Source organism: Excalfactoria chinensis, chromosome 1 (assembly GCF_039878825.1).
Source record: "Excalfactoria chinensis isolate bCotChi1 chromosome 1, bCotChi1.hap2, whole genome shotgun sequence".
NCBI classification, from domain to species: Eukaryota; Metazoa; Chordata; class Aves; order Galliformes; family Phasianidae; genus Excalfactoria; species Excalfactoria chinensis.
This window is the reverse complement of record NC_092825.1, coordinates 166,069,825-166,094,344: the sequence shown is the minus strand read 5'-3', so window position 1 is coordinate 166,094,344 and position 24,520 is coordinate 166,069,825. Positions and strand designations below refer to the sequence as shown.

At 44.9% G+C, this 24,520-nt stretch overlaps 1 protein-coding gene across 4 annotated transcripts in view; it reads right to left on the bottom strand.

Moving 5' to 3' along the window:
* Positions 1 to 24,520, bottom strand: part of SPATA13 (spermatogenesis associated 13) — a 142,677-nt gene that overhangs the window by 18,266 nt on the left and 99,891 nt on the right. For 2 of the 4 annotated variants that reach the window (XM_072326489.1, XM_072326490.1), the window contains exons 2-3: positions 21,440 to 23,227; positions 8,125 to 8,269 (exon numbers count right to left, since the gene is read on the bottom strand). In XM_072326489.1, the coding sequence (XP_072182590.1) occupies positions 8,125 to 8,269; positions 21,440 to 23,227 (1,933 nt within the window). Of the gene's footprint in view, positions 1 to 217; positions 397 to 8,124; positions 8,270 to 10,351; positions 10,715 to 21,439; positions 23,228 to 24,520 lie in introns of those variants that run through there. The other 2 variants (XM_072326488.1, XM_072326491.1) reach the window with 2 other exon arrangements.

Here is a 24,520-nt window from a genome sequence, read left to right as displayed (position 1 = left end):
GCTCATGCTGTCTTTGCATGCAGGGCTGTGTGCTGGGGATGGGCTCCCTGGCAGCTCAAAACTTAAGGATGCTGAGGAGCAATCCCACCTCCCAGCTGTTTGACCACCGGTGTCATCATTGGCTGCCGTGAGTGACACGGCCGTGAGCACATCCAAGCCCCCCACCTGGCACAACCGCCTCATTCAACACCGTAATAAAAGAAAAGTGGGTACTCACTTGTGCCCATATGAAGGCTCTCCAGACTCCAAAACCGTGCCATTCCCCCGCGGGCCACCATGCTGCCACCGGGGTACCGGGCCGGGGCCTGGGGAGCTGCTCAGGACGGCCCAGCTCTGCCCCGCACCCGCCTCGCCCCGCTGCAGGCTGAGCGGGAGGCCGGGGCTGCGCTGCCGGGGGAGGAAGTGCCAGAGCGGCAGCGGGAGGCGGCCCCGCAGCGGCGGGGAGGGCATCCACCTCAGTGCGATCCGATCCCAGCGACTGCGAGGGGAGCGCTGGATGGAGCGGGGAGTTCCCTGAGTTTCAGAGGCGAGTATCAGCCCATCGCTGTTAACATTACACCAGCTACGATTCCAGCAGAAATCCACAGTGAAGGCTTTTTTTTTCTGTTTTGTTTTATTTTTTTCTTTTTAACGTGGCTGTTGGAACTGCCTCACAGCGAAGTGCTGTGTCATTAGGCAGGGCACCAGCAGCCAAAAGGTTAAGGCTGCAGCACACAGGGAGAAAAGGGAGGGCAGAGGCATTTTCTCACGCAAATGGTAAGCAGGGAGCAAAAACAGGGCCCTCAGCAGCAGCTCCTGGCTGCAATAACCCACCATCCTCACAGAAGTCCCGCCACCTCCGAACCCCCTGGGCACTACCTGGGTCCGGCTCACACCGTGAGGTGCTCTTACAGAAATCCAGCCTGCCCCACTGGACTGGAGGCTGAGAGGAGCTCCCTTCCGAACTGCCAACCTTCCCAGTCACCTCTTGCTGCGAGGAGACTTGGTGGTTTGCAGGCAGCTACTCTGTATTGCAAGATGCCAATATTCCTACCCACACATTCTTCTCAGAACTGGTAAAAACACAACTGCAAAGACAGAAACCAGCTAGGGAAATATTCAGGTACATCAGCTTCTCACTTTGCAGCAGCCTGAACACAAGCTCTCTGCCATCTCAAAACCCCGCTTTCTAAACTACCAAAGGGAAACCAGATCAGACGCCACACCATTCTTACAGAGGAGAGATTAGAAATCATCTCTGGAACCCAGTCATCCGATTTGACTCTTGCAGAGTGGCACAGAAGTGCGTGTTTGCCTGGTGACTCATCAGCACTCTGTGGGCTGCTGCCTGCCCTCCTCCCCTGCACAGCTCCCAGCTGCGAGGCCATGAACGCAGCTGCCACCAAAGCACTGCTGTGGGGTGAGCTGCTGGTGGGTTCATATCCTCACAGATCAGCTGGGGACAGGCGAAGGCTGTCCTTGCAGTGGCAGCCCAGTTAGTGTGTCCTCACACTGCTCACCAACAACACTGAAAATGCTGCACAGAGCACAAATGCCGTCACAGCAAAAGCAGGTTTGCCACCAGGAAAATCTTGTTGTAGGTACCCTCCTATGTTTGCTGTCAGCTCAGTGGTTTGCTGTTACAAAACACAGGAAGTCTGAACACTAATTTTTGGTGGCTTTAAATGATTTGAACAGACAGTAGGAAGTACAGATCATGTAATTACATCCCAACATCACTCAGAATGTATAATAAATCCCACTTCGTCCTTTGCTCAATATTCTATTGAGGCTTTACACAAGAAAATGTCGTGGGACCCACCCACCCTAGGGCAGAACAGAAGTGCCCCCCACCCACTGCTCTCTGACAGCGGCAGGCAGCAGATGCCTAGTGAAGGACATAAAACCAGATGAGGCATGTAATGGTGCTTTCTAATGTACTTCCCTTCATGGCAGCTATCTGCAGATCAGATTCCTCCTGGGGCAGATGCGGTATCTCAGTGCTTAATGAGCCAATATTTTCAAATCGTTTTCTGACTTTCGGTGAGCTTTTGGGATCTGACATATCATGCACAGCAATTAATTTCATAGTTTAAAACTATATTCTGTTTTGAACTTAACTACCTGAGACTTTCATTTACTTCCTACATCATTAGAAAAAATAACAATTCATTTTCCCCATGCCAACCAGTGTATAGAAGAGTCCAAGCCTAGTTAATATTTTTTTGCATAGAGACAGTGAATGGATTTTCCTGCCCTTTTTGCCTTCCTTTCTATTGTCCCTTGTAAGAAAAGCCTTTTGAGGTGCAGAGGAGCGGGCAGATGGCCCCCACATGCAGTGGCACAGTCAGGCTTTCTGTTTTGTTCTCCATTCCCTTCCTACAAATTCCCACCCTTCTATTTACTGTTTTGACGGTTGCTATGCACTGAACTGACATTTATCTATAGAATCACAAGGCAATTGCCTTTGGAAAGGCATCTTGTTCAAAGTCCACTTCTCAGTAAGCTGGGCTTGTTTTCCTCCATGCGCACTACCTTGCTTTTATCAACATCAAATTGCACCTGCTGACAGTGAATGCGCTGTGTATTCCTGCCATGAAATCCTTCCTGCAACTTTGTTCAAGCAGCTTGTGTTTTCACTGCCGTGAATAATGCAGCCCACATGCAAAAACAGCAGACACCTCCTTTTCCCCATTATCTGTGAAGACACCAAACACAGAAGACTGGTGCAATCCTTCACATCTCCACTCATGGTCTCTCCCCTTTAGAAAGCCAGTCACTTTTCTCCTCTCTCAGTGCTTCATCGCTCAGTAATGCATAAGAAGACCTTCCCTCACATCCCTCTAACAAAATGCACATTGACTCTTCTTCATAAGGGTTCGCCATTTTGTTGCTGTTACTCTTATGGTTTCAAAGTACTATATACCTTATTTATACATCCTATGTCCTGTTGTGTCAGATTCACAAGTCTACTGCTCACTGGATCGCTCTGGGTGCTTTTCTACCAATGGGTAAACCATTGCTGCTGTCATCTAAATCTGGCCCATGAACTACACCCCAAATTCTTTGTTTCCTTCAGCTGGGTCAACCAGCCCAGCTGCAGACATCCATAGAGTAAGACAACACATACCCTCAAAGAGCCGTTCTTTTATGTGTAATTCTCCACGCACACCTGAGGAATGACTCAGGAACTGTTTGTTTCCCTTCCTGTAGGTTTCCTGCTTAGCTGCACTACGAAGTTATTTACAGCGCACCTAAAAATGTAGCACCGTTCCCCATTATAATGCTTGCAACACACAGAAGCAATTTAAGTGGTGGTGAGGCACTGGCACAGGCTGCGCAGAGAAGCTGTGGATGCCCCATCACTGAAGGTGTTCAAGGCCAGGCTTGATGAGTTCCTGGGCAGTCTGACCTGGTGGCTGGCAACTCTGCCCATGGCGGTGGGTTGCAATGAGATGACCTTTGAGGTCCCTTCCAACCCAAGCCATTCTACAATTCTATGATTCTATGACAAGTCTCCTTTTATGACTGTGTTTGCTGCCATTGACACTTCTTTGATTTCCTTAGTTCATCACATTTATTATCATTTGCGTGATCTCAGGTGGTTCATCATTTAATCTTGTTATGACGCTTTTCCTATTCTGGCACGGCAATCCTAATCCATGGATCTCGTGACACTTGCTGGTGCAGTGAATATGTTAGTTTCTCTTTAATACATTAGAGACATTCTTTCACTGGCACAACTGCCAGCCCTATATGTTTGCACACTGGATACGCAGGTAATGCTCTGCTAGCCATCTTTCTTCGATCACATTTATTATACACCCGTATGCCATGTAGCTTCTTTAAATTCTTTAAATTCTTCCATCTCACTTTTACATTTTCACAACAAGCGTTGGGGTTTCCTGTTTGTCTAAATTCTTTTTAAGCCAAGTTTGTCCAACAGATCCAATTTTGCAGTAGAGTTTTGCCATCTTCTGACCCATCCTTCATTTCAGGATCGCTTACATTGCTTATAAAGGATGTGCTACCCCATAATGTGTATTAGTCCATCCTGCCAGCTTTCTCCTAATTCTTTGTTTGGAAACTACTCTGTAATCTCTCGATTTGCATCTCAGCAACCTGCTTTTCTTTTCCCTCAGAAAACAAAGGATCTTTTCATTTCAAATATTCTTCCATTCGTAAGTAATCCAAATCTCCTTTTTTATGCCATTTTTCTGCAGGAAGGTGCCTGAAGTTACAAAGACCTCTCTGTCTGACACTGAGCACATTATTTGGCAGCATTTCAGATAATTTTACCACCAGGCTCCTTATCATCTCCTAGTTCTCACCTGACAGCTTCAGCTCTGCTTCCTGTCCACTGCCATTCCCATGGCACCTACCTGCCCCACAGCAGGGAACGGCATTTCATGATGCTCCTTAACCTCCTGTTTCTGTCCTTCTGCCTCCCTGAGCTTTTCAGTATGCAGCAGCCACCCGGGAGCTGCTTGCAAGATCAGACGTGTTCCACCCACCTGCTGACAGTCACAGACAGCTACCAGAGCAGCAACCTGGCTATATGCTTTTCCTGCTTTCTCACCTACTTACCTTCTGACTCCTCTGGGGAGCAGGACATCATTATCAAGGACATGGAAGCAAGCTGCAAACTGTTTTCTCTCAAGGAGTGATTAATAAAATCTGCTTATTCACTTCCATGGCCAATAACTTACATGGGGTGGCTTTTTATCTGGCTGGTGATAGGGGTAGAGCCTGAAAACTTCCTCTCCTAGTCCGTACCTCAGCTTCACTCTGCACAGGCAGCACATCTTCTCAAATCTACCCCTGATGAACAGTGAAAACCTTGACTGAGCTGTGAAAACCTTGATGGAAGGTGAATGGTAGAGTGGGCAAATAAAAGGATGTACTGATCTCAGTGGCAAGATCCACATTTCAACCATCTAAACTCCCATTACAATCAACATGAATAGAACAAGCTGAGAGAGGAATTCAGTCCACTTTAAGGGATTTCCTTATCAAATCTGCTCTGAGGGAAATTACTAAGGGCTCCCATCCGTTGCTTAAACATAGGTACTTAGCACCATTTCATGTATTTTGGATATCCCACTGGCCTCTGGCTGCCACTCATGAAAGGAATAGGTTGCCCATAGATTCTTGGTCACAACTGCCAGTCCTGCGCATACACTCAGGTATCTTACACTGTATGGGACACCCAGGATGGGCAACTTAATCAAGCCCCAGACCATCACTGCCTGTGACAGGTGTCTGAAACTGATACTTTCATGTAGATAGTCACATTTGGACTAAATTGAGGTGATTTAAACTTGGGCTGAATCCTACTCCACCTGCTCAGAGCTGAGGCTATCTAAAAGGGTTCACAAATAAATTCAGCTAAACTCAAGCCCACAGGATGTAAAAAAGACAGAATTTCTGAGATATTTATAGTAATTTCTTCTATTGTGACTATTAGGTAACTTTGTTCATATTGATTTTAAACTGTAATGCTACAAGCACAAGAGTAGCAATAAGCGCAAGAGTAGCAATAAGAGTCACAAGTGAAGTCCCCCTTACATCATTTCTGTCTCCTATGGCATGAAAATTTACTGTCTTGTAACTGTTGATTTTCTAAAAAATTAAATCTCCAGTTCTGTCTCCCACTGTTATAAAAGTAGCCAAACAATATATTAGACTTCAACGAGTCACTACAATAAGATAGCGCTGGTCCTCAAGGCTTGGGTCTAGAATTTCTGTCTATAATAAAGGGCTTTTGTGTTATCAAATTTCACTGTACATGAGCAAACAAAAAACTCTCACATGTTCAAAGACAAGGAAATGCCTTGTGAATTTAAGAGAAAAAGGAAAGAGACCAGAATGTGTGACACTAGTCACTTCATTATTTTCAACTGGAGCTACTTAAAAGATCTGTGCAACAGCCCTTTAATTACAAAGCCACTTGCTTTCCTACTTGCCTTCAGGGCTTTCATTAAAGAAGTTTTTCCTGTTCAATTTCCACGTTTATTACAACAAGTCATAAAAGTCCCATCTAGTATAATCAATGTTGCTTCACTGCCTTGAAAACTGGCAGAAATCTTGCTTTGAGCACTCATCATCCCAATGGTTATATTGAGGAGAACAGCTCTGCTAAAGCTGAATACATGGAAACGTACTCTGCTCAGACAGTTGTCCAGGGTAACCAATGTCACTTTGTGCCATTAACAAACACAAAATGGATGGACAACTCAAAATAAGAAAGCCATTTTCCTATAATAGAAATGGAAACACTGATATTGTATATACAACTCAGGAAGCAAGTTTAAACTCTTCTTCTTGGAGAGCAGCTTCTGCAGAGGACTGTCTAATATATGTAGGAAGGAAAATGCAGTTTAAAACATTCTTCTATAAATTGATTTGTAGCTGACAGATTTTTGAGCAGAATTTGGATATTACTCAACAAAACTTTAGCTTAGAATCATATAAACCAAATACTAACTACTAAACTAAGTGTAATTTTACCAAAGAAACACTAAAAAATGCTTTTTGTTAGATTTCCTGCTTAGAATCACAGAACCACCAGATTGGAAAAGACCTCCAAGATCACCTGGTCCAACTGTCTACCTATCACTAATGTTTCCCCACTAAACTATGTCCTTCAGTACATCTAAATGTTTCTTGAACACCTACAGGGACAATGACTCCACCACCTCCCTGAGCAGCCCATTCCATTACCTGACCACACTTTCAGAGAAGAAATTTTAACTATAATCCAACCTGAACCTCCCATGGTGCAACATGAAGCCATTTCTTCTCATCCTATCGCTAGTTACACTGGAGAAGAAGCTGGCCAAACCTTGCCACAACCTCCTTTCAAGTAGTTGCAGAGAGTACTGAGCCTCCTCTTTTTCAGACTAAACAATCCCAATTCCCTCAGTTGCTCCTCATAGATTTGTGCTCCAGACCCCTCATGGCTTTCTTGCCCTACTCTGGAAATGCTCCAAGCCCTCAATGTCTTCCTTGAAGTAAGGGGACCAAAACTGCACACAGTACTCAAGGTTTGGCCTCACCAGAGCTGAGTACAGGGGGACAATCACCTCCTGCTGGCTGTGCTATTTCTGGTACAAGGCAGGATGCCGTTGGTCTTCTTAGCCACTTGTACACACTGATGGCTTGTGTTCAGCCAAGCACAGACCAACATCCCCAGGTCCATTTCCTTCACACGCTCTTCCAGCCACTCTACCCCAAGCCTGTAGCATTGTCTGGGGTTGTGGCCAAAGTGCAGGATCTGGCACTTGATCTTGCTGAACTTGTTGTAGTCATAGCAGGCCCTGATCCAGACAACTTTACTGATGCTGTGTGCAAAGAAGCAGAGTGAAGCTTCCCAGCAGAACTCTGTGACAGTGAAGGCTCTAAAGTGAACAATTTGCTTGTTTCCAGCCCTCATCAATAGAACACAACTGTTCAGATTATGCTCAGTGTGAAAGAACACAACTGGTACTAACCCAAACTCTTCTCATCTGCCAAGAAATGTTCCACTAAGTATGACTTTATATTACCTACAGATAACATTGCTAATAGGAAAGAATTACAGAAAAACAAAACCCACACAGCATGTATCAGAGGCTGATAAAGAGCACTGCTTCCAAAAAGGCAAACTTTTCCAAGAATCTACCCGTCACTGACCAGAAATCTGGCTGGGCTACCTTCATCTCTGAGTAAGCAAATGCAGCTGCAAACACTTCTCAGAAACAAGCTATTCAATTATTTAAGGTTTTTCTGCCTAGGAAGTGAAGCTGAATGCATAACAAAGAATATTTTAAATACACACAGTATGGCTTGAGTGTGAACTCAAGCATGTTATACCATATTTCCTTCATATTTCAGTATTAGCTGTGGGCAAGTATGTGAACACAAAGTGGAAAATACAGGAGCACAAGTGGCGCTAAAGAGTAAACCAGAGCAAAGAGGAGGTGTGAAGAACAAGGTTTGCACAGGCACCACAGAGCAAGCTACTGACAAGAAAGTTATAAAACTAAGCAGCCTAACTGTGCACAGCTTTGTCTGCACCATTTCCTATTTCACACTGAGCTACTGAGCTGGCCAAACCAGGGCAAGAAGCTGAGATGCAGAGTTAAAAGGACTTGCATTTCTCACCATTAGATGTTCTCATCTGCCGCCGTCGCCCAACGCGGTCCAGGCCAATGGGAGTACTCTGAGAAAAGGTGAGGGGCCGGAACCTGGCAGAGACAGCTTTGTAGGGGGGCACCTGGTGTGCAGGGACAGGCGGCCGCGTGGTGGGCTGTGGGGAAAACATGAAACAGTGTTAGTAACCAACTTACTCAGCGTTCTGCTGAGCACAACTTGGCATGAAGGATGGTTCCTGCTGGTAGTCCAGCTAATTACAGGAGCAGCAGACCTGCCCACCTCACACAACCTGACGTTTCTTAAACACTATTCACTATCATCACGTTCTGTAATGTTATAGTTCTCTGTTACATTGAAACTCCATAGTTTTCTCTTACAATCAGGCGCACAATGTAATTTTCATCTTGTAATACTCCACATCTAAATGCTCTGGAATCTAACTGATTTCAGGTTAACTTTGCAGATAAATACCCAGATGAGTGGGTTAACCAATGAATGGCCAGTACTCTGGAATGACCAACAGTGCTACAACTGGAAGTTGTGTACATTTCCTAGGCTGCTTTTTTTCTTCATATAAGTAAAATAGATTTCTTTTGTTAGACTAAAATAATGGTCTAAATGATCCCTTGGCTCTAAAGATCCCAAGAGTCACATTTAAAAGAGATAATATTTAGCTTACTTTTTAAGTTTACGTTAAAGACATTTTCTTTAGTTGAATAATTCATTTGCTTCATTTTGATAAGAAAACCATCTATTTGGAAATTGAGTCTAACTTTGTGTCATCCCTGAACAACTTCACATCAACCAGGTTGAATGACCTGGCATAAGCTCTCCACGTTGAACAGCAAAATCTCGTCATGCAAACTACAAAGACATATTTAATCTTCTCTTATCTTTCAGTGGTTATTGTTCGTAGGCCCCTTCATTAAGTAATCTGAAACATCAGGGCATTTTTTATGATCTATCTGTCAACACTCCCTTAGGAAATCAATGATTTAGTATTGTTCGAGAACCATATCTCACACCTAAGCTGGCAGGCAAAATCAAAACACATTAAAGAAGGTATGAACTTCACGTTCCTAAAATATTCCTTTGAGTTTTCAAAGCTTTTAAGAAAAATATCAACAAGGTAAAGATCAGTCTTGGTAAGTCCCATGTAAAATACATCTAAACATGTATTCCTGATTCATTAGTCTTTTTTTTTTTAAACATTTCAGCTACAAATGTACTAAGGGCTGCCAAAAAAACCCAGTGTGCATTTAGTACAATTTAACTGTGACCTCATCTTCAAACTTCATTTCCTCAGTGCTGTAGCAATGTCTCAGGATCCTATCGCTAAACAATAATAAAAAGTAAGTCAGATCAGTTGCTTAAAATAGCTAACAGAAATAGTCACTACAGACAAGTAATCAGCCAATACACAACAAAGTTATTTATTTGAAGGCAATTAATGTTTCTTTTGTTAGGCATTAATCCAGATTCCTTCCCTCCCTAGTGCTATCACTCAATGGCAGACCCGTGAAAGCCATCATTTGGCTTAAAAATGTGCCCCTCTTGGGAATTCTCCAAAGTTTTGGTCATAGCCACAGTACTGCAGTCCCAGCAATGTGCTCACTGAAGGCCAGCCCTTGCAGCAGCATCCGAGCAAAGAAAGAGTCAACTCAAATAGCTGCTCTGATGGATAGTCCTTCTTTAATAAACTGAGCACGGCTTGAAGAAATACCCATTAGTTTTCAGCAGTAACTTCCCTGTTATAGAACCCTTAATAATCCCAGGATTCTGAACACCACAACAATCACTGCAGGTTTGCACAGATCTGTTCTTGGAGATTTTGCAATGACTGGCAAACAATACATTACTATCCTATGTTTGTACTCCTTTGTTCCTCAGAGTCTACACCCTATAAAGTAACTAAATGCAGAGCTGTATTACACACAAATGAGCTCTTACACACCAACATGAGAAGTAACAATCACTACAAGAAAGAAATGAGGTTAATTTACAATACAAAAAAGATATTCCAAACACAGTATCAGTTTTATTCCATGCTGCTTTGCTTTTTAACAACAAGACAAAGTAATTAGTGACAAGGAAAGCAGAAATTTGAGTATATGCTGTCAGCTTGACAAGAGGGAAGGAAGAAAAGGAAGCATCCATTCTATTTTCTAGGCTGAAGGTAAAGACAAGGAAGTGAAAGGGTCTTATGCAGTTTGCAGAGAGCACATCACTATCTTACTTGTGTCAGCAGACCTTCAATTTCTTCTGCAGGACCGCTTCCATAGAAATTGACCCCACCTATTACAGAGATGGGTCTTCTTTTTCGCCCTCTGGAGTAGCCTACTGTATTGCTCTGGATCACAGACCCAACAGGAGCCAGTCCTGGCTGATTTTCTCCATCCATGCAGTCTGTCTTTTGCGACTCCACAGCAACTGCATCTTCAGGTATAGAGATACTTCTGATTGACATTTGGCCATAGTCTGAGAGTGGTCTGGGCCGAGACCTTTTTCCAGAGCCCCATCTCCTGGGCGTAACCCTTTGCGTGTCTGTCTTTTCTTCATCCTGGGATGGGGACTTCTTCCAATGGTCATCAGAAACAACCTTTTTAAATGTGAACAAGTCAAATAAGCTACAGAATTTTCTGGTACTTAAATGAATTGTTTTTCACATGGCAGATCAACTTAACATTGCTAAACAGAAAGTGTCACCATATATACAACAAATACAGCTGACGATTCAGGAAGACAGTAACTTTGCAAAGGAAAGATATCACAAGCTGTCTGTGCCGTGTAAAGTTAACACGACATTGGCAGCACTTCTTAGGCAAGTAACATCACTGATACCATTTATAACCCATCTATGACCTCTGCAGTGCCTAGAGGCACTTTTGACACTGTCATGAATACTAACATTCCCTTAGTCCTTGTAGAACTTCATAGACGTAGGAAACACTAAATATAACATTTGCTAAATAAATAAATAGATAAACCCACACATTTTCCCCTGCTTTACCACCACCCAGTGATGGAAACAAGCTGTGAGTCTCAGTGTGAAGGTTTGCTGATGTCAGGTGACTGTATGTGAAACCAACACGGGCGATCACATTCCTCCCACCACCCTTCCCACACTTTCTAGTGTCAGATCTACAGATTGCGCGGCTGTGTGCGAATTGGTTTAGTGAGATGATTCATTTTGGAAGGGAGAAATTACTTATCACCCCAGTCAGGTAGAGCAGAAAGAGTGATACGATGCTATAATACAAACACAGGAAAATGAATCTTTCCAGAAAGAAAGCTAAGAAAACACAAATGTCATTTGTATCTAGCAGCCCATTTGGCCCACTGAGGTTAATGCTCATACATGTCACATCTGTACTAGCACTGCAAGTTCAGTTCAAAACAGCCTTGAAATACCTATTGGTGGCAACATTCTGAAGGACTTCAGTCCACATGGAGTAAAGCTGCTGTAAGCTTCTCTATCATAACTTCTGAAGCTTTTGAGAAGAAAATACTGAACCTAAAAATTTGTATTCACTTTTGCCTTAAATTTCCAAATTCTCAGTGTTTCCTTGGCCTTTCCTGACTCTACTATACAGAACAGAAGAAAAAAAATAGAGAGAGGAAGACAGGTGTTTCTGGGTTTGATTTTCGTGACTGCCTGCTGGAACAAATGATAAACTCCAATTCACTGTGAGCAACTGAACCCTGCTGAAACGAATTAAGAACTAATTCTGACTTTTTTTGTAATAAAAATCAGCCTACTTCCTCATCAAGAATCTTTACACTGCCCAAGTGCATTTCTTACAACGTTCAAAGCTAAAAAATACTCCAAAAAGAGAGGCTACGTTTTGATTGTCTCTGGCTACCACTTGTTTGTTTTAGATGAGATGAAAGCATTTCGGGTACTGCATATTAAAAGCAACAATTAGCCTGGAACCACTGATTACAATGAAGCCTGTATAAAATGGCTCATCCTCTGTTACCTTCTGCTCTACGTGACATTTTCAACCAGCACAGCCCTTGCTACCACCTGACAGAGTAGGCAGATTTTGACAGCTTAAGAGAAATTCCACTGTATGAAACCACTTTAACTAGTAGGCAGCATTATTAAATAGCATTTTAATATGATTGCTGTAATTGAGATGTGAAAAATGATCCACATCCTTTATTCTACATTAAATCCCTCCGTTCAGAACAGGAAATTTCCCCTAAATAGAACACTTCCATAAGTTCTGAATTCTGTGGCGTCACAGCTATCACCCAGGAACACTTGAGCTTCCCTCCAGCTTTCAGCCCACGACTGGCTGAGCTGAAGCCACTCAGAGGAAACTGAGCACCCAGCTGCCACACCAACAGCTTCAGCACAGCAGGTGAGGCTGGCCCTAAGCTCCCTCCAAGGTCACGGCAGCAAAAGCATTGGTTAAACAAGGTTCTTACCTCCGAATCAGACACAGGTAGAGGGTCTCCACATACACAGTAATTGAGACAGGAGTTCATCAGAGTCATTTTATATTTCTATTTTTCAAAGTCTTGTCACTAAGAACCACGAGTGCAAATAAACTCCCTGCATAACCAGTCAGGCAAAGTTCACCTCATGACCTGCACTTTTAGACTGAGGGAAGGACACGTCACATGTCATCTCCTAATCTGCTTTTTACACACTTATCTTGAGCAATAACATTTGCAAAGAGAGGACTGTTCCCCTTCTGTAGCACTCCACCTACAGTAGTTGATTCAAATGACAGCGAGACTGATCTGCTGTGCAATAAACAATCCTGAAGGAGATGTATTTTTAGGTTTACACCCATAAGTTGCACTGAAAAATAGTAATAACAGAGAAATAGTAACCTTATCCTAGCAAAAAATAAGAGGAAACCAGACTGATAATCTCACATTGTTGTAAATGACCTACTCAGGCAGGAGGGACCTGATAAGAGACGCTGACTGTCAGGAATAAAATACCCAATGTGAAATTCATAGACTCCAATACTTCGGGTACTTAAGCAAGCTCCAGCTATCACCAGCTTCACATTGGTGTAGCACCACTGACCTCAAATGATCTTCTCTTGATTAATCCTTTACAAGTGAAATTGCGTTTATATTTGGCATTTACAGACATGGGTATAGATATGCATGGCACGTAATGCAGGGCGAAGACCAAAGTGTCACAAACTGACTCCAGAATTTTAAGTGCTGGTCAGAAATTTCAAGGAATTTTAAAGATTCCCAAGAACTGAAGGTCTAATGAGAGCCTGCCAGGCAGGCTGTGGCACAGGGTTACCAGTGTTAGCAAGCAAGATCTTGTTTTTAAGGCTGTGTCCTCAGTTAAGGTTTGTAAGTCTGCAAACACAAAGAGATCTAACGATTCATAGTGGTGCAGATTCATAAATTTTATCTGGACATTCCTATAAAAGTGCATGAGTTATATTTCAACAATTTTTCTTTTCCTGCCAGTAGTATTTCTACAGATACAACTACTTAAAATGAGCACTGACCTCAATCCAGTCTACGTGCTTTTATTGGCTACTGTTCCCATGCAACATGTCCATCTTAACTTTTAGGGTGGTATTCAGCCCCAGATAACCCACACCTAAGTGCAGATGTCTGCAACATCTGTCTATATATCAGCCAGATGTTAAAGCTCTCACTGTAATCTGTAGAAACCTCGGGCAAGATTCTGTTGCCCAAACGCAGTCACCCAATGCCATGTCAAACATAGAGAATCACAGAATCACCAACCTTGGAAAAGACCTCCAAGATCATCCAGTCCAACCATCCACCTACTACCAATATTTCACCACTTAGCATCCTAAGGGACCTGCAATATCTCTATGCCCCATATGCATCATGCCAGTGCAGCGCATGCCCTATAGGAGGCCAGAGCCATCCTGAAGCAGCCCCTGGAGACAGGGCAGGGGAACTGCCTAGGGCTCCTCCAAAAGTGTTTACACTCAAGCAATCAAGTTGAGCTCCCGCACAACAGCATCTGTGGTCTGTGGGACCTACAATCAGCACAGCATACAAAACAACTCAGCCATGTAACACCAGGAGCCAAAGGCCAAAATGCTGTGAGGAACCCAAGAGATGCCTGCATCACAGAGCACACAGCCAGCTGGGATGTGCTTCTCCTATACCTGGCCCAAACTGATTTCCCAGTGCAGGTCTGGCAGCTTCAAGGGCTCAGCTCAGCTCTGACCTCAATCTGGCACAAGTACAACCCAGCTGCACTCAGAGGAGCGCTGTTGCCACTGCCATTCTCTGTTACTCATTAACACCAGAGTACACAAGATCAACGCAGATGTTTAACCACTGAAATCTTCACTTAGCCACTGCAGCCATATAAGAGCCAGGTTCTGTGATTACTATTTAGACTACAGAGTACATTTTATAAACTTGGCACCAAAAACTGCCTCCAGAGGGAGTGTTACACAAGGTGAGGGTAACTCTCCAGAGCAGCACAAGATGTCCCTGTACACTGCAGGGAGCTGGGCTAGCTGACCTCCAAAGGTCCCTTCCAACTCAAACAATTCTGTGACTCTCCTCAATGACTATGACCTGATCTATGCACTATGGATGGTCTTGCTGATGAGGATGCAAGTTCTATCACTGAAATGGCAAAAATGTGCCACTACCTGAAACTGCACAGAGGGACTTCTGCTGGCACAGTTATACCGCTCATGACATCCCATACTTGACAGACATGTTTGGCTGCAGAAAAAAAACCCAAGTACAAATGCAACACAACACACACCTGCCACTGATGCACTTGTTATGCTGGCAGTGCACAAACAATCCTGTGTGCTTTTGTTGCTCTGGTTTTGCCAATAAGCTCCCCAGTAAAAATCACATTATAAACATGGTGCACAGCTGAGGGTCCTTGCACATTCATGTTCATTCCCAAGCCCTACCATCAATGATAGGGACTTCTTATTTGTATTTGTATGTTCCAGCACAGTTAACACTTCATCATTTATAAATATATAAGAGTACAAGGGGACCCTTTAATCTCTAGAAAGACTTTTCCCATCTCCTTTCTCCATTACCCTTCCCTCTGCCAGGAGAGAAAATCCAAATTTAAGAACATCTGAGAAGTTTTAACACAATTTATTATGTCATATTTTCAGCGAAAGCTGAAACGTGATGGAGAATTGGTCACATTCTGTAAATGATAAGGAAAGAGAGATTCTGGAGTATTTATAGGGAAAAACTGTGGGATCTGTGCTATTTCATGTAGGTATCTCTGCTTTCATTGCAAGTGCATGTTACTGTGTTCACTTCGAGTTGTACATTATACTGTATAAACTCACTGTACTAGCAACAACAACTATATATCAGTATTATAATCAGTGACTATTCAATAGCTGGTATTTCTGCATAATCCATTAACTCTCACTGTACAACACAGGAACTGCCAAACTCCTGGAACTTAGCAGCAGTATTAAAAATGATTTTCAATTCATATGAGCTAGCAGAAATGTACAGGGCCAAGTGCTTGTGACCTAAGTGTCATAAATAGATTTATCACCATTGTTTAACTAAGTAAAAGTCCAAGCAGCGTGTCTCCACCCAGGAGCATGATAAAAGGGAACCTTTGCACTTCTTCTTGTTGCAAAATAGCAGCAGGGGAATGCTAGTTGTAGTTCATTTATCATCACTACTAACTGAGGTTAGAAGGTTGTTTATGGACACGATCAATAATTTTATTACCAAACTGTTGTCACAAACACAGAGATTAGGAGACTCCGGATACAACAGAGCCTCCTAGAGAAAGTGAATTTATTGCTTGCCTTCCAGATTTCATTACAAGGTCCTAAAGTGCAATCAGAGCCCAGATACTTTCCACTTATCCACCAGGACTGACGATTTCCAGTGCTGCCATCACAGCAGTGGTTATCACGGAAATGACTGTTTTTACTGTATTAAAAAATAAGGCACTTATTTAGTCAGTGTACGCATCTTCTGGCAGAAACCAACCTGAATTATTAGACCCGTTCAATTCACTTACAGAAAGAAACTTTTCATCTACTCCTTTCTCATTAAATGACAGTCGCACTATAACCTTTGTCTTTCCGTTCCAGTGGCTCATACACATCTCCTTCTAATAAGCACTAAATAAATGCATTGATTATCTGTCCCTGGAATATATAGATTGCTATTTGACCTGTGCTCTGTAAGATCTGTGAAACAGCTGCAAAAATGCTGTATAAAAGTATATGCATTGACACCCATACTAGCAAGCAAGGCTGAAGAAATCAGAGTAACTCAACATTCGACTTTTAGTGCAAACTGTAGCTGCTTGGGAATCAAAGCCATTACAGCATTACATTACAGGATCATTCGTCAGTTTTCTTTTTTAAAATTGGGTGGATCCGTTTGAAGTTTTGCAAAGCACCGCTTAGAAAAATAGAATCATAGAATCACCAAGGTTGGAAAAGACCTAAAAGACCATCCAGTCCAACCGTTCACCTATTACCAATAGCTCCCACTAAACCATGTCCCTCAACACAATATCCAGTCTTTCCTCGAACGCCCCCATGGTCAGTGACTCCACCACCTCCCTGGGCAGTCCATTCCAATGCCTGACCACCCTTTCTGAGAAGTAATACTTCCTAATGTCCAGCCTGAATCTCCTCTGCCGTAGCTTGAATTCCTTTTGAATTCACTGTGCAAGTGAGAGCTCCTCGGATGGATGCACAAAAGATCTGCACTGCAAGACAGTAAAAATCACATTACTTCGATTCTCAGTGTGCTAAGAATCAACCCCTGTTAGCTTGTGTTGCTGCAATAAGTGCTTGTTTCAAAGTTAGAAAAAAAATGTGTACAATTCTACTTGAGGGGTTTGCTGGCATTAGTGGAATTTTAACTAATAAATTTACCAATAAATCACATCAGAAGATCTGTACAGATACAGTCCCAAATCAAGGATGGCCATATGTTTCAAAGGCATATTTAATGCAGGTTTGCTTCTTTTCACCTGCCTTGAAAGCATGCTTATCGCCATCAACAAGCCTAATGCTTTCCCAACATGCTTTACAAAGGTTACTGAGTTCACCTCTGTAATATCCACATTTGCCAGATAAGAAGCAGACACAAAGCAGTTTGGTGATTCAAGTGACACAGAAGAGCATGGCTGAGCTGGAAATGACCAGCAGATCTCCTGATTCCAACTGTTCTTCAGCCTCAAGGATTTCCTTCATCTTCCCCTCTGTCATTTAACTCATTTCCAAAGCCAAGTGATGCTCTAACACTGCTTCTTTCTTAATTCAGTATCTAAATTAGAAGCTAGTGTGTCGTATACAGTAAAGCAGCACTGATATCTTTTGAGACTTTCAAGATGTACAAGCACTAATAGCCCACAGATAATCCCGATAAAGCGTCTAAATCAAGACTTGGAACACCCCAGAGCACGTAGGAGGACTAAAAATAGCCATCATCTTCCTTTTATTTGGTGAAACAACTGTAATAGTCTGCTTGCAGCTTCTGTAACATCCGCTGGCAAACCTCAAAAGCCAGATGTTAACTACAGCTTGAAAGTGGAACTTTCTGCAAACAAAGCGGAACATAAAAAGCTGTCAGACTCCTACGTATCTTTCCAGGAGGAGGTTCCCTGGCTCCCCTTCTCCCCACCCTTCCATAGCACAGTCCCATTGCTGGAGTCCAAACCCAAGCCCAAGCAGCCAGCAGGTCCCAAAAACAGTCACAGCCTGCAGTGGGTGGAGCTGCCTTGGGCAACTGGAAGTCTGCAAACTATTAGTTACTAGAGAACAGCATGAGGGTGAGGCTGCTGTGGTTGAGCTCAGGCTTGGAGGAGCTGAACCTGCTGTGCTCCACCTCTGCTCCATAAGTGAGGGGCTCAGCTGCACCCCCAGCAGCCCCTGGGTGCCAGAAAGAGCAAGTGCCAGTGGCTCAGAGGAAACCCAATGGCTGCCTCCATTCTGTTCAGATATCACATCACAGTACAACAGAACCACATAATGGTTGCGGTTGGAAAGGCTCTGGGCCCATCAGGCCCACTCCCAGCTCCAGCAGGGACCCCCAGAGCAGAGTGCCCAGGGCCATGTCCACGCAGCTTTGGAAGGTCTCTAAGGGGGAGAACCTGTAGCCTCTGGGCAACCTGTGCCATCGCAGGGGAGGGGCAGCTGGGGGTGAGGGAAAGGCTCTGCACCAGAGGGCGGTGGGCATGGAACAGCCTGCACAGGGCAGTGGGTATGGCCCCAAGTGCCAGAGCTCAGAGCATCTAGACAGCGCTCTCAGACATTGGGATTGGATTTGGGGTTATTTCGTGTGGAAACTGTCCTTTGAGCACCTTGTTGTGTGGCAATGTATGAGGCAGCCCAGAGAGCTCAGAGCAAATGCAGTCTAATGGAAATCTTTGTTTGCTATCAGTGCTGTCTGCTGCCCCTGGTCAGAGCAGCACTGGTGGTGACACCAGAGTGCTTAGGACTTGCTGGGAGAAATCAACCCAGCTGAAGAAGTTCTCACAGTTTTTTACTTAATCCTTAGGAGTTTAGCCCATTTTCAGTCATAGCAATTAAGGTGATTAAGCCACACTCCTAACTGCAGTGGATGGCCTGGAGATGAATAACAGCACTGAGAGCTCAGGAAGCTGAGAGCAGCTGACCTGGCACTGTGGGAGAGGATGAACTCTGAGGACAGAGCTGAATCTTCATGTTCCCATTCCAACAGTTCTTCCAGGAGCTTTACCCCAAATTAAGCCATCTGTGCACAATATTCAGACCCCAGAGATCTGCAAGGAAAAGACGGGAGAGGCGACTCCATCCTAGTCCTGTGTTACAGCAGTTTACATCCATATGGCCCTGCAAACAGCTGAGCTCAAGGGGACTCATGGTGTGGATGAGGTAGGACCACTGAATGCTGCATGGCATGGGCATAAGTGAGTCTACAGACTGATCTTAGAGCAGTTAAAATATAATCTGCAAACAAAATATGACCCAGCTGAGTAAAGCAGAATTGCCTCTTCACTATAAACTATCATTCACTTACAGTCATGCAGATAAGGTGTTGCATTTAAGTAAGAAAGTCTAGTGTAACATGAAGCCAGATGCCAACAAGGCAACTTAAACATCAGGTGCTCCAAGAGCTTGCGAAACACGAGGTAATATGTCAAATAATTCACTGTTGGGTCTTTGTCACAAGCACAGAAGAGCGTGTTGCTTTTGCGGCTCATGGCTGACGAACACCAGTCCAAAGAAAAGCTTTTGTTATGTACACTGACATGGGACTTTTCTTCAGGAAAATACAAACTGTGTAAAACAGTCCAAACATGAAATTGTGCTTAAGCACCTCCTGATGCTATTCAAAAGCGACTGGGGTGTGGGAGACACTGTCAAAAGCAGAGGCTGAGAGAGCATGGACTGTCACAGATGAGCTTTGGTGATTCACAGCTATAGTTAACACGTGCTGAGACACAGAGCCACCCTGCATTTAGTCAGCTCTTCCCTGGCAAGCACCACCTGCAGAGACCAGCAACTGAGAAGGCCAAACACCTCACCTGCTGCGGTCTTCAGGTGAAACCAATAGGACAGCAGTGACAAGATGTCAAACCTGAATCACGGTGGGGAAAAAGAAAACACGACACTAATTCAAAGGAATCGGTAGATGCCCTTGTGAGAATAGTGTGAAATCATCTTCACAGCGTTAAGGAAATGCTGGGTAGCTTCCACATCTTAGGGCCATGAATGGAGATGTGAGCCTGGCTGCTTAGCACTGTGTAGAGAAATACATCTCCCAGCCACAGTGATTTTAATGGCTTTTACATGCTGGCTTTTACATGAAATTCACATTCAAAAGATGAGTGAAACAGGGTAACTGTAGATTTGCTGGGGAGCTTAAGGTTCAGTCTTTAACATTTTGGATTTGCATTGCTCATGACTCAAATAATTGCAGAGAACAAATCAAGCACCTGACTGTCAAGGAAACAATGCTGTGAGTGGGTACAGCTCTGCAATGCAGAGATGTGAGGTAGACTTAAAAATGAATTATAGTCAAAAGTTCAAACCTTGGTGACCTCACTGTGTGAATATGTGGCACTCGCCGCAGTGCCTGTGGGCTGAATAAGCTCCAGTTAAAAAAACTGGCATCTCTGGTACCAAGGTACCTTTATGCATAATAGTGAGGAGGAGTACATGTACAATGCAACCCTGCAAAGACATGGCAGGGAGAAACCACGCTGCTCTTCCTGCTTCATGCTAATGCTGAGTGCCGTGGCTGTAGGGTTGTGCAGGTCTGGAAAAAGAGAGGGCAGCACTTACACCCCTTGCACAATATGACAGCAGTAACCCAGTCCTGCACACCTCATGCTTCCAATCTTCACCTGCACCCACCCCCAAAAACAGTTTTATCCAATGCAGACATTCATTTAAGAACTTCGGAAAGGCATACTTGTTTCTGGGGAATCAAGGGGAAGGACAAGCTGAATTTCTTTTGTGTCATGAGCCCAGATCACCACTAGATGGTAGATGAGTAGCATTAATCCTCCCATTTTGCTCCTGAGAGACATCATTGGCACATGGATGCATCAAAGCTTCTAACCCCTCTGGCCGCATGGAAGTGTCTCCCCAAACCAAGGTGGCATAAAAGCGCTGGCAGTTTAATTTTGCAAATGATTTTTACACAGACCTAGGACTGCATTTACTTCAGCACAGCTACTAATCTACAGAGAGTATGAAATATCAGTTCGATATAGCGGGGTGCTGGTAGCTTCTCTGATGCTTCAGTGGCAACACACTCTGCTGCTCAAAGCTGGCAAGCAAATATCCAAATAGCCTACACTCAGCACAGCCACCAATGCACAATGAAAACACTGACAACAACTGAACGTTTAACTTTCTCTATCATATTTCAAGACATACTGCTCTACAAATACCATCCTGTTCTGCAAGGCTGCCACAGGAGAAGCATTTCACACTGAATCAACACTATTTCCAAATGTACAGGCTTCTTAGAGACCTTTTGGCTTGGAAGAAACATAGCCAGACCCTGCCCGGGCTGGTACAATCTGACAAGCCCACATGACAAGCTGGTATAACTGCAGGGTGTAATAAGCTGCCCTTGAAAATGTATGTGAACAGCTTGGCTGCCAAAACTTTCTTGGATGCTAATGCACAAAGGGAAAATAATTTGGTGTTAGCTTCCAAAGAGAATATATTAAAGAAAATAATTACTGTCAGCGTATTTTAGCAATAACAAGCTGCAATAGCCATTAGTATTCCGGTTATTTTGCATTGTTTGCATTGTTTTGCATTAATAAAGAGAAAACCTGATGGATAAATACATCACTTCTAAAGGATTTTGCATTCTTTCTTACCTCTTCCTTTTTTTCTTCTGCGCCGGGGGCTAAATTGAGGCTCAGCTGAGAGTGACTGCTGATGCCACTGTCCTCATTTCCATCGTCATAGTAGACGGTTTGCACAGTGTCCTGGAAGCAGACAGGATTCCTGCTCAGCTTTGGCCCAACCTCACCTCTCTCCTCACTCTCTGTGGAGCTCAACGACAGTGTGCTATGATGGTTTGAGCACTGCAAATCCATATTGCACATCATCTTCTCTGTGCTGGGACTTTGAGGTTTTGGAGCAGTCGGCCTGACAGGGATGTGAGGATGTTCAGCATCACATACAAACTGCTGGGAGGCTTTTGGTTCGTCCGAGTCTGTATCAAACACTTCGTTGGGAAATGGCCCGATGTCACTCAGAGTAGGGGACAAGCTATCAGATTCTGCAATACCTGAAGATGTCCTGAGGCTTTTGTCTTCAGCACGAGCTACATTCATTTCAGCCTCTTTATCCTGAGCAGCCACAGGGCTTTGTAGACAAGGTGTTCCCGGTGATGAAGAATCTAGACTAGACACTGAGGAGGTGCATCTCTTTCTGTCATGATCTGTGCTACTGGAAACCCTGCGGGAGTAGTCATCATGCAGCCTGCTGTTTGACCTTGTTCTCTGGGACTGCTCACTGGGAGAAGGAGCTGTGCTCTTAGGGCCATCCTTCTTCCATGCAACATCTGTAACATTACTGACAAGCTTCAGAACTCGGTCAAAATCCTTTGCCCTGATGGGGCTCTTCCATCGCTTGGATCTCCTCTCAGGGTTCCCATTTGTTTTGTCTGAGTCAGCAGAAGTAACGCTCACAGTCCTTGCCGGCATTTGTTTTTCATTGGCAGCCTTGAGGTCGGTCAGGTTTGAGGTGGACTTCCTTTTGAACGAGCTTTTTTTCAGAAAGTTCAAGTTATCCGAACTTTTGCTTCTCCGATAGATGATCCTGTTGTTTTCCGAGTCCTTCACCAAAATCTCACAGATCTTTGGCTCTGCGAGGACAGGAGATGTTGGTCTGGTGCCGTTGTGTTGGCTCTGAGCCTTATCCGTGTCAAGCAGGTTGATGCGGCCAGCACCGTAAGCCCGTCGGATGCTGCGTGAGCGGTGCGTGTTCCTCAGGAAGGACTCATCACCTTCCTCAGCATCAGAACAGTCAGACGCCAAACCATCCACTGCGCTCTGGAAATCCTGCAAAGGCCCTGAATAAGAATACCTGTTAGTCTGAACTCTCACCACTGCCCCGTTTGAGTTGTGTTTGCCTACACCATTCTCATTTAGGATATCGGGGCACTCCCTTGCTTGAATCCCTTGCAGAACAGACGATTTCAGCTTCTTGAAAGATCCCATTTTCCTGATGGAAGATAAAGCATTCCACGTGGAAGAGTTGCCCATCAAAATGAGAGAGCGAGGCCTGTCAGAGCTGGAATTCGCTGGTTTCCGAGGGGTGGAGAAGAAGCGCATGATTTTGGAAGGGCTGATTTTCTCATCTTGTGTTTCCTCTTCGCAGCTGCCACTGGTGCTGTAACCCCCATTATGACTGACAGAGGTCGTCAGGTTCGGAGGCTCCTTATTATCCATCATGATACAAGTGATGGCGTTGCTGTTCCCATAGCCATTCTGAAATGTGGTCATGCCCTCAATGGCATGGGGCTGGAGGCTGGGGCAGCTTACAGCCACGCTGCCATCCCCAGCAGCTGCCCTCGCTGCCTGGCCCACATCTGTTGCACTCAAACTCCTCTTGCTCCCACGTTCACCAGCTGAGTTGAGCTCCTCCGGCTGCACCGCCTGTGCCAAGAACACAAAGGTGACCATTAGGGAAATTTCAGTACAAAGTCTCCTGCTAAAAGAAGTTTGGACCTCACTGTAAGAACTAATGACACGAGTGAGCTCAAGGAGTTCCTTCCAGCCGCACAAAGGTGCACTGCAGCAGGGAGAGGTCATTAATAACACCCTCGAAGTATAATTGCATTTGTTGGCAATTTAAGAGACCAGAATAATTTAAGTATGTGCTTGTTTTTCTAAGGCTTAATGAGCTAATAAGTTCGACAGTATTACCACACCTACCTTAGAACACTACGTGTAATCCTCACACATAGAGAGAAAAAACTGTTTGGCAACACAGATGAGAAGTTTCATTGAAAGAACTGAGCTTGGTCACGGACTACAATCCAGCACTCAAACAGTGAAAGGCCAGACCCATGTTTTCCCAGCACTTGCTGCCGTGGGTTGGCTGCACTACTCCCAGCCGCCTTTGTCCCCATGCAGGTAACCCCGGAGTGACACGGGGGGCACAGTTCTGGCCTCAGGCAGTGCCGGCAGCTGCAACGGTGGTGCGACCAATATGGTGCCACGGAGCCACCGGGATGCGCTGCACCGGGCGGGGTGTCCGGGAGCCGAGCACGCACACGGCCTCCAGGGGGGGATACGTGGGGGCAAAGGCATGGGCGGGGGGCTGCGGGGCACCACGGGCTGCGGAGATTCGTCCCCAGACCGCGGCGAGGAGCGGCGGTGCTGGAAGCAGCGCTGCCCCCTCCTCCTCTTTGTCTGAACCCGGGCCAGGCGGCCTGAGGGCTCGGAGAGGGGGAGAGGTGGCTCCGGGCAACCAGGCGGGGCGGGGGCTGAGTCCCCCCGGGCCGCGGCCCCTTCCCCCCTCCGCGGGGCACAGCGGGGCTACGAATCTCCATAAGAATGGGGCCGGCAGCCGCGGGGCAGCGCACGGAGAGCGGCGGCGCTGGGGCCGGCAGCTCCCTCCGGAGTGCAACTTTAGAAGGAGTTTGCCGAACCTCCGGGGATAAAAGGGCTTTCTCGTGTTTCAGAGAGACGCCGGAGCTCCTCCGCATCACCGCTTTTAATCCCCTCCATTCACACGGTCGCAGCGTGAACCCGCCCTGCGTGGAGAGGTTCCGCTCGGCCCCGCACCGCGGAGCGGACAAAGTTCCGGGCCCCGGCCCGAACCGCTCAGGGAAAAATAATAATAACAAACAATAATTCAAAAAAAAAAAAAAAAAAGTTTTTAAAAAAACAAATACGAAAAATCCTAAGGACGAGAACCCGCCGCTGCTCCCCGCAGAGAACTTC